Below are 11,132 nucleotides of genomic sequence, written 5' to 3'. Positions count from 1 at the left end.
TCACTTCGACGTACTACACTGTCTTTTTAATTTCTTAATTTTGGATATACTATTTATTTTTTATGACTTTTAAAAATGTTTTGACATATTATGCTATGACTTTATGACTTTTTATAACTTATTTTGACATACTATACTATGATTTTTTTATATACTGTACTATGACGGTTTAAGACTTTTTTCTACATTCTATACTATGACTTTGTTAACTCTTTGATAAACTATACAATTACTTTTTTTTGACATACTATAGTATGACATTTCAATTTTTTTGACATACTATACAACAGCTTTTTTATAATTTTTTTGACATACTATGTTTTGTCACTTTTGTTAGACTTATTATACTATGACTTTTTTATCACTGTTCATAACTTTTTTTGACGTACTATACTATCACCTTTTATCACTGTGACATACTATGCTAAAACTTTTTCAACGTACTATACTATGACTTATGTATCACTTATTTTTCAACATACTGTTCCATGACTTTTTGACATAATATATCATGACTGTTCCAACATACTATACTATGACATTCCTTAATTTTTTTTAACATACTATACTATGACTCTTTTATCACTATTTTGACATACTATAACTTTTTTGGCATGCTATACAATGACTTTTTCATTATTTTTGACATACTGTTCTATGACTTTTTCTACGTACTACACTATGAGTTTTTAAAATCTTTTGACATATTATGCTGTGACTATTTTTTTACTTTTTCATATCTTTTTTTGACATACTATAATATGACTTTTTTAGCACTTATTTTTTATATACTGTACTATGACTTTGTATGACTTTTTGTCAACATACTATACTATGACTTCATAATTGTTTTGTAACACACTATACTATGACCTTTTAAAAACTTTTTATGACATACAGTACAAAACTTTGACTTTTGTCTTGTGTTTGTTAAATGGCTGTTGCCTCGACTCCTTGGCCTGAATCTGATGTGTACGGGACTAAGGCGCGAGGCGGGGAATCAAAGAGAGGAATCGGGAATGCACAAATAGGGAAACAGGAAAGGCAGAGCGTTGTGTATCCTAAAACAGTAAGCATGTCAAATCCACTCAAAACACCTGTGTGCACGGTCTTTAATTGACACCAGTGCAGAAAGAAGGCCGGATGACAAAATATGTGATGTGAGATTTAATTTTAATATAAAATACATAAATAAAGCATCTGCAGGTGGCATCAGGAGCATGTGCACAAATTCGTATACACACATTCGTATATGTGTAGGACTCAAACAAACTGCCGGGCATAGAATTCACCCCACACAAAGTATAAAGAAACAAAATGATGGTAGTTGCGGATTGATGGGACTTTGAGAATAAGGTTCATAAATAGATCTTGCATGGACCAATGTCTGCACACTACATGTCTCATAAGAAGCCGTACAGCAGTTCTGTTAAAACCGATCTGTTGACCATACAACAAACAAAAAATGTATTAACATATGTCTCTACTATGTTGCAAAAGATCTCCCATTGAATAAAACGTTCCAAAATGAGAAACATATCTGAAAAAGAAAGCAACACTTTAAATTCAATGTCTGACTAAAATGTCTAAATTCTAAACCGGTAGATTTTTAAACATGATGCCTTTACTTTTTCAAAAATGATTACACGAAAATACATTTTGGAAAGAAACTCTTCCTCTGTTCTTGTCCCCTCAGCTCCAGAAAAGCAAGATCATTTTAAACATTTTGACAAGCTGAATGCAGTGTGTAACATTCAAGAATACAGTTTTATTTAGTTTCAGTGTCTCCCAGGCGCTACTGATTGCACATTTAAACATCTGTCCTTAAACATAACACAAGGCTCTGTCTCACGCTATAACTTGGACACGGAGATTTCTTTGGCCAAATAAATTGAAGTGTTTAACAACTGACTGTCTAACACATCTTTAAACAAAAAGGTTTTACTTTGCACTTAGATCTGTGGACAAGTTAGAGGAGGTGAGAAGAGTGACCAATCAGACTCTGGATAGTCCCCATTTTAATGAAGTCGCATGGGGCCAACAAACAATCATACTATGTAGAGTTCACAAAAAAAACGTACGTATAAACTAACATTCCTCCAAAAATGATAGTGCTCTTTTTAATTCAGTCCCTTAATTTTGATAAAAAAACAAATACAACTGTAAAATCACCTTTTATCTTCCCTAAACTGCTTCAAATAAGCTGCGTAAAATGGCACCAAGCATGAAGTGACTCCTGCAGTAATGTGCACTCACACTATTGAACATGCAGCACAAGCCACGTGAAAGCAGCAGAATAGATTGATATGTTAGGGCATAACCCTTCCTTTGGGTTTTTATAAAGCCTCTGTACACCTTAGACCTATTTTATCTCAAAACATAATTCTCTTCTTTCATTTAACAAGTATTCAGACTTATTGCTAAAAAAGCTTGTAGAAAAAAAGTGATATTTAACCCTTTCTCCAAAAGACAGGAAACAGTCAACAGCTTCTTGACCAGAAGAACCTCACCGATTGGGATGTTGTGTTGAACTTAAATCTGTTTGCAGGCAGAATCTGACATTGACCTGTGAAGAGGCTGTTGAGCAGCAGTGCTGAGCATAGACATCATCTTCATTATCTTACTGGTAGAAAATGACGTGTGTGTCTATGCGAGGGTGGTTTTGAACGCTCCCCAGGCGTGGAAGCAGCGCGAGAAGCAGTGGGGCTCGTTCCCCTTCCGCACCAGTCGCAGCTTTCTGGGCTGTGCAGCGTCCTTAGAGCGCATGTGCTGGATGTAAACCTGGAGAGGAAAAGGAGCTTTAGAAAAAGCTTTTTTTTTCTTTTTTTTAAATAAATAAAAAAAGAAATCTCTCACTCTCTCTCTCTCTCTCTCTCTCAAAACATTTAAAAACACAAATATACACCAAAAAAACCCAGACAAAGGCACAGACAGACTGCAGTTTTGAACTAACCTGGCAGGCTTTGAGACTAAGTTTGATCTCCACCTGGCTGGTCTGATTACCGACCCACATGTACACCTGAGGGAAAACAAGAAAAAAATGACACAGTAATAAATGATATGATGAAAACAAACTGATTCCGTTGTAGACAACTCTAGAACCAATAGTTACCTCTTTGCCGTTGTCCAGCAGCATGATGTCATCATCGGCCAAGTCGTCCTGACAGAAGTCTGAGCACTTCTCCGACACGGAGAAATAACCCTTCTCGTTTGAACACCTGCATGAGGGAAAGGTAGGGAGATGAACAGTAGATGAAAAGGAGAAAGCGGGATGATAGATACAGACGGATAAGAACAGAGGAGTGGCAAAAAGAGAGAAGCAGATAGTATCGATATATAATTCTAGACATACTTCTTTTAACTAGAATGACTAAATTCTAATTACAGATCATGTTTACTCACCTGAAGAGCCGAGCATGTTTCATGTAATCTGCATCTTCATCGTACTCCTTCTGAGAACCAATCCCCACCCAGAAGAAGTTCTCTGGCTCCTCCCCCTCATTGATTACCTAGGAGAAGAATTTATAATTGAGAGACACGTCAACAAAACACAGACATTGTACAGCAGCTAAAGTATCTAAACTATCCGTCTTATCTCTGGATGCAAATAGTTTTTCATGCACACTGTCCAGAGAAGAAGGTGGTCAGTGATTAGTGTAAATACTTTAAATTTCTATTGGGGGTGTAATTATTTATTTTATATGTTCGAGTATTTAGCATCTATTTGAAATATTTTAGTTCAGCTCAGTTTAGTTCGGCAATGAAAAGAGTTGAAATGTTTGATGAAATGGGAGCTCATAGTTGAGATAATGAGTGTACAGATTTATACTTGAGAGTATTTTTTTGTATTTCAAGTTACACAATGAAAAAGAAATGAAAAAACATGAATATAGGAATATTATCTTTATTGTGACTATTATCGCCACTGTTCACCACACCCCCAACCAGCCCCGTCAGACCCCTTCGGAGCCTGGGTCCGGCCAAGGATTCTCTCTAAAAGGAAGTTTTTCCTCGGCTCTGTTGGGGGTATTACTAGAATTGTTGGGGCTTTGTAAATAATGATTATCGGCCAAGTGTCTCTTGATAACTTTTGTTATGATTGGATACTATAAATAAAATTGAATATTCCTACAAAAGGGACACGTGCAGATGCACATTACCTGCTTGCTGTACGTGTCATCGAACATATTGTTCATGATGTCCTCGGCCAGTTTGGCTTCGTCGGGGTCAGCAGCTCTGCCCACCCAGGTGTAAACGATGCCCTGATTGTCTGTGCTCTCAAACGGTACCTGCAGACAACATACACTGTTACACAGAAACCAAAGAGGGGACTTTTTGATCTTCATATAAACAGTCTAAAAGTAAGAGGAGACACAGGTTAGAGAACTCTGGTAGGATTCTGGGATACAAATTATTGTTATATTGTCGTTTTTGTAAGAAAAAAGAATCGCAACCTTGAGAATGAAGCAAAACTCTGAGTTGAGATTGCCGGAATCTGTTCCAATCTGGATTGTCCTAAGAGAGAGAGGTAAGGTAAAAAAAAAAAAAATGTTTCTGTAAGCTGACCAGGACTTGGTGTGTGTGTGAATCTAATAGAATAATAGAACTATGTCTACCTAGTGCACAGTGCGCTGCCATTGGTGCGTATGTGGTAGAGGGAGGGCTGAGCAGAGTCAGTCTTCTGTTTCCTCTTCCCTTTGTGGATGATGAACTTCCTCTTGAAATGGGAGAGGAACTTGAGGTTCTCCTGCTGCTGTGTCATACGCACCACCTGAACAGTAAGACAGGCTCTGGTTATCATTTTACGTTTTACGAGTCGGAATTTCAATATTGTCCGAGAATGCGTAAAAAATCTGTGACAATACCTTCAGCTTTCCAGGGAAAAGACTCTCAAACTTCTTCTGCAGGGAGAAGGTGAAAGTGAGCCAGCCCATGTTGGAGGCCTGCCTGCCCTGCCAGAAGTACACTACACACTGGAAGTCCTCCTCGGGCTGTTTGTCCTCCTCCTCCTCCGCTGCTGCACTCTTTTCTCCTCCTTCACCACTTCCCCCCTCCTTCTTCGCCTTCTCCTCCTCTTCATACTCCACAGGTACCCAGTATCTAAGAAAGCACAGCGAGATTAGTGGGAGACAAGGACTTAATCTGACAGAACAGTATTGAGACTTCTCTTCTATGTGTAAATGAACAAATATAATTTTTTTTTTATTAAGGTATGGGCCTGTACACCATCATCTGTAACTGTTTGGCACATCCCTACCTGCAGAGGAAGACATAGCAATCCTGGGTGTGGAAGTGCCCAAACTCCTCCTCAGGCAGGCGAGCAAACTTCTTTCCTTCCAACACAAATCCCTCCATACCATCCAGGTCCTCATTCCACTCATCCATCAGTTGTTCAGCCTAGAGAGAAATCGGAATCAGAACGGAATTTATTGCCACAGTAGTTACACTATGTGGAGTTTGCCTTGGTGTACATCAGGGTTTCCAACAGCACATTGCAGCGTAGGCGGCCGCCTTAGCAAGACACGCCCGCTGCCTTAACTATGTTGTCAAAAAAGTAACAAACAAAAAAAACCAATTGTATATGACCGAGTTCCAAAGTGGTACTCTGTCCTCTTTGCTCCCTTACATTCCAAACCATGCGACCAACGCCAGTCTCCCTTCACTGCAGAACACATTAAAAATAAAAAATAAACGTGCCATGAACTAGAAAATATTCAGTTTTTACAATCTTTAAATATGTGACAGGACTCGACATTAGGCTTGTCCGGGACAAGTGGATTTTTTGTAGGGCAAGTGGAAGAGAAATTTACTTACCCCACTGGAAAAGTAAATCTCAGACAAAATAAAATGCCATGTTACTTCACGTTACCTGACACTCATTACTAGGGTTGGGTACCGAACAAATAACGTTGATATGCTACTACCGAGGATGGATTCACTTTAAAAAATCAAACGGTGCCAAATTTTGGTACCCAAGAGCGCAATCATTTCCGACGTCTCTGCATCTTGACAGAGAGAAGAGCTCCGAATGTAAATAATAAATACACAAACAAATATATAAAAAATAGCTGTTAAAGCACTGTGTGCAGTGCAGATGAACATTGCATTGGCTTCCAATAAAATCCAGGCTTGAATATGAAATCCTTGATCCTGACCTACAAAGCTCTAAATGGTCAATCACCATCGTATCTGAAAGAGCTCTTAGTACATTATTGCCCCACTAGAATTTAGAGTAACGTGTGGTTCCTAAAGTTGAATGGGAGCAACAGCCTTCGGCTATCAGGCTCCTCTCCTATGGAACCAGCTTCCATTCTGGGTTCAGGGGGGCAGACACAGTCACCACATTTAAGAGCAAACTTCAAACTCTCCTCTTTGATAAAGCTTATAGTTAGAGGATTGTGCCAGAAATATTTGTTACTAACCTAGCCCGGCATGGCTGGCGCCAAAATCATGATTGCAGCTGTCACCGTGCTCCTGCTGCACTCCCTGCTATGAGGAGACCTGCTGAGTCCTGCTGAGTCCTGCTATGCTCTGCCATGCTGCATCCTGTGGCACCCTGCGGTGCTCTGCTGTGCCATGAACTACTATGACTACTATTTCTAGTCATTGTTCCATTATCTTTATTGTAACTATTATTTCCACCCTTCATCACACCCCCAACCGGCCCTCTCAGACACAGACGCCTACCAGGAGCCTGGGTCTGTCCGCGGTTTCTTCCTAAAAGGGAGATTTTCCTCGCCAGCGTCGCACTAATGCTTGCTCTTCGGGGAATTACTAGAATTGTTAGAGCTTTGTATATTAGAGTGTCGGTTTACACATACTCTCGTGGCTAAATGTCTTAAAATAACTGATGTTATGATGTGATACTATTAATAAAACTGAATTGAAATAGTGAGTATAATGGCAAAGAATAACCGTGTGTGTTGTTACCTCAGTTAGGGGCATGGCTGGCTGCCTGGGCAGGAAGAGGGCTGTGAGGTCAGCTTTCATCTTGTCTTTCTGCTCTGCATCCTTCTTCACCTGAGAGAAAACACAGATAATCACTTACTGTGCTAACCAGACACAAGCAGCTAAATCTGGAGGACACACACACACACACATGCAAACATCTAACATATTTCTGGTTATGGTCATTGGATATATTAAATGACTATTTTATGAGCCACTAGACCCATTTCAAGGTATTAGTATTATATGACTGGTAGCCTGCTATTAAAGTTCCAACATTTAGGTCATGCTCGCACGCACGAACACACCTTGCCCTGCAGGTTGTCCTTCTGTTGTACAGTCTCAGCTGCTCTGGTGTAGTCCACCTTCAACACATCATCCCAGTTCTTAAACTTGGACTTAAACACCTGAGGAAGAAGAAGAGCAATTAAGTTGACGTTATACTGGGCTACTCTGTTCAGAACCTTAAACTTATTAACCAATGTGTTTACCATTGCACTGGATTTGATGCAAAATACAATGCAGGTGGTGCATTTTACATTATGATGTATTTCCAAAGGTGTAAAATAAACTATTTAAACGGCAAGTTTACAATTACACATACATTGTATATACAGTATCCCTACACAACCGACCAAGACAGGCAGCTAAAGCTAGTGGTCAGTATTGATTTAGATTTTTTTTTATTACACTTCTATTTCCCACAGTCTCACAGGTCTGCAGCAGCAGCAGCAGCATTTCTAGTGGTGTGGATTACCTGGCACTCGGTGCCCTCCAGGTTGCGGGTGACGCAGGCATGTTTGGGCCGGTGCAGCATGGAGCAGATCTCCTGACCCAGTTTTAAGGCAGCAGCTCGGACAAGGCGTGGGGACTTCCTCCCGATCCAAATGAACACGTCAGACCAGCAGTCGATGATGTACACGCACTTTGTGTCCAGCAGAGACTGCACCTGAGAAAAGGGATGGAAATTACGGAAGAGGAAGTAGGAAATAAAAGCATCCCTTCTAGAGAATATGTAGTAGACAAACATACCAGTCTCATTTCAGGCAAAGTGTCCAGTTTGACCTTGTGGTCTTTGTGTTCAACTGACAGCTTGTAGTTAATCTGTGGCAGCTCCAAGTAGCCCAGACCCAAGCCCACCTACAGGACAATGAGAAGAAAAACACATCAGTGAATTGAGATTTCCAATCTGTAGGAGCTTTTTTTTTTGCTTTGACACCAAACCCTCTGCTATCATCTTGCAGTGTAAACTCTCCTCTCTGCGTGACTCATGCTACTCTGTGCTGCGAGTCTACTGCTGCGGTACGGACACTTACAGATTATAATTAGTGTCCGTCATTTGACTAAGTATTAAAAAATATGCTCAGTATTTTTACTAAAGTTTTTATTACGTTATGGCCTAAATCATGTTTTGGGAAGTCACAGTAAACCTTGACCTTGACAAGATCAGGATGATCAGTTGATCTTGAGTCCAAGCGGACCTTTGTGCCAAATGTGAAGAAAATTTCCACAAGGCATTCCTGAGAGATTGCGTTTATGAAAAAAGGACGGAGAGAAGGACAGCTACCAGCTACCGACTACAACTATGGCCGGTGCGAAGCATGGAAACACAGTGAAATAAAGCAGAAGGCTCCACAGTAAATTTTACAGAACTCCTAAAACACTGACTAATTTGCATTACACCTGCACTACTTTAACACTGCGTGTACACTTCTACTGTAGAGCACGTTAATATTTACACGATGTGGTTAGTTACGGAGACTTTACTGCATAAAGGCTATTAAAAAGACTTACCTTGTATAGTTTAGGTCTGACAGGAGAAAAGTCATCTGGTACGTGTTTCTTGATCTCCTCTGGTTGGCCTCCCAGTACCTCCCAGAACCCCGGAGGCTCCTGATTCTGCATGAGGGTTGCAATCTCCGCCTTCCCCTTACGCTCATTTTTATTGATCTTTTCTGCAAATAACCTGAAAAATGAAAAAACAATGCACATCGCTACATTTTTTAAATTATATTTAATTGTGTCCAAAACATGGAAACCAACTTGAGACGTGTCTTCCAAGAGGCAGAAAAGTGTGTATTCCATGTTTTCCACAACTGTGTGTCATCATTACACACAGATTTCTTTTGGCTTTAAAGCCATTGGATGGAAACACACTTCCACCAGCTTTATTCTCATGAGTTTTTTACCAAACTTCAGATAATTCGATTGACAAATAGATGGAAACCTAGCTAGGGTTGCCAATTTTTTCATAAAAAGCAACTAGCGACAATTCCTTACATTCCTTTCTATCTAACTTGCTGACACAACCAGTAAGCTTTGAGCAAATTATTGCGTACTGACGTCACAAATATGCAAATGAGCGTATGACCCCCGCCTCAAATTGCTTTGTTATCTGTAGGAAACACTGTTATTACTTATTGTTTTGTGTCGTACCTGGCTTTTGTTGTGCTGCTGAGAGTAGCGTTGGCTCCTCTCCAGATAAAGATCTCCGGCCCTTTGTCCAACAAGAAGACATACCTGCCAAAAAGAAAAAGACAGGTTGTTAGTTTCCCACTGAATGAGACAAAAAGTGTGCATATCAAATAACAGCAGGAAGAAATGAGCAACTAATCAACAGCAGGTCTACAGTCAATGCAGGGATTATGCCAAAAAGAGAGAGGAGTGATGCAAAGCATTAGCAATCAAGGATTTGTTCTGGAGAATGTGGCAAACTATGCAAGTGTTCGTCATGTCACGCTACCGAGGGTCGAGGGACGAGGTCTTCACTGGTACAGACTCCAGTCGGATGTTTTTCTTGCCATAAATTCTGTACAACCTGACAGACACACAAAATGAGAAAACCTGAAATTCCAGACCAAAAAGACGCAGCAGAGACAGAATGTGCTTCTAACTACAGCTGAATGGACAAGCTTTAAACTGACAAAACAAAGTCATACTCTGCATACACTTGATATTAAGTTCAAAAGAACACGTGTTTGACAAGATTATAGTTATCAAAGCCAAAGAGAAAAAATATAAAAAAATGTGACTTGACTAAGAAGGAAGAAAGAACACTAATTGTAATTATGCAAGTTGAAAAAAGTTCCTTCCAGCTTACCTGACAGGATAGTTTGTGTCCTCCACAGTGTAGAATCCGCTGGATGTTCCTCCCTCAATGTAGGAGATCTCATTGTTAAACACCTGCACACATGACAAAAACTTTCATTTAAAACAGCACGTAGCGGCGGGAGGTTTTCCACGTACAGAGATTATATACCGAACAGCATTTTAAAAAAAGGTTTATTTGATGTTTTACTTTGAAGTGCAGTGAGTTTATCTTATCCTAAACTTAGCTTGATAAATTATCAATTGTTTCTTCATTGTTAGCTATTTAGGGCCCAATGGTTTCCTCGACGCGTGAAACACTGAAGGAATCACCAAAAGGGCGCTGTGAATAAAATTAAGATCAACCGTCGCGTTCTACATGTACATTTCATTTATAATAAAAAGCTCAAATGTGAAGCACTTTATTTAACAAACTGATGGAATGTTTGGTTTTATAACTGTATTAAAGCACCTCTTTAAAAAAATGGTAATGATGTTACATCAAATCATTGATATTCAATACATTTTGAATAGTTTGTTATCTTAATAGTAATTAATGTTACACAATTTTAGACACTCTCACTCTCTCAAATTGTTTTTTACAAAAACAGAATTTGGGAAAAATAAAACAGAATGTGAAATAAACTAAAATGGATTTTGTATGATCTAGTTATTTGTATGTACATTTCTGTGTGAACCATAATCTATTTATACTGCGTGTACAGTATTTCTACATACGGCACTGAACTCCTCGCTCTCGTCTCCCATCTCCTCGCGTATTGTCCTACACTCTGCCCCAAGGAAATTTCTGAGGTTGACAGCGTGGATTGCAGAGCCGGCCTTCTTGTCCAGAGTGGCCTCTTGGCCGATCCAGTAGAAGATCTGCCAGTTCAATGCGCCATTGTCATCCAGGAAGGTCTACAATTGCAAAAAGAAGCATTTGAGAAAGATGTATTGGCAAATGCAGTACATGAAGGCTTACCGATGTTCCAGCTGTCACAACAAATAACTGTTTCGTTAATCTAATTTGTTTGATGATAATCCTAGTAATGATAGTCTGTACAATCTACTGACATGTAGTTCCTGTAAATGATGGC

The 11,132-nt window shown here is 39.5% G+C and overlaps 1 protein-coding gene across 1 annotated transcript in view; it reads right to left on the bottom strand.

The window, feature by feature from the left end:
* Window positions 1-1,154: 1,154 nt before the first annotated feature.
* The window catches only part of flii (FLII actin remodeling protein), a 16,263-nt gene continuing 6,285 nt past the window's right edge, over window positions 1,155-11,132 (bottom strand). The window contains 18 exon segments of the mRNA XM_034894148.1: window positions 1,155-2,781; window positions 2,954-3,019; window positions 3,113-3,218; window positions 3,403-3,509; window positions 4,161-4,289; window positions 4,455-4,515; window positions 4,617-4,771; window positions 4,866-5,100; window positions 5,258-5,397; window positions 6,931-7,020; window positions 7,257-7,355; window positions 7,706-7,897; window positions 7,981-8,088; window positions 8,743-8,914; window positions 9,385-9,468; window positions 9,692-9,766; window positions 10,049-10,131; window positions 10,774-11,012. Coding sequence (XP_034750039.1) covers window positions 2,647-2,781; window positions 2,954-3,019; window positions 3,113-3,218; window positions 3,403-3,509; window positions 4,161-4,289; window positions 4,455-4,515; window positions 4,617-4,771; window positions 4,866-5,100; window positions 5,258-5,397; window positions 6,931-7,020; window positions 7,257-7,355; window positions 7,706-7,897; window positions 7,981-8,088; window positions 8,743-8,914; window positions 9,385-9,468; window positions 9,692-9,766; window positions 10,049-10,131; window positions 10,774-11,012 — 2,276 coding nt within the window. The 3' untranslated portion in view covers window positions 1,155-2,646.

Source organism: Etheostoma cragini, chromosome 15, assembly GCF_013103735.1.
Source record: "Etheostoma cragini isolate CJK2018 chromosome 15, CSU_Ecrag_1.0, whole genome shotgun sequence".
Taxonomy (NCBI): Eukaryota; Metazoa; Chordata; class Actinopteri; order Perciformes; family Percidae; genus Etheostoma; species Etheostoma cragini.
Note: the sequence above shows the minus strand (reverse complement) of the source record. Positions and strands in the feature narration are given on the sequence as shown.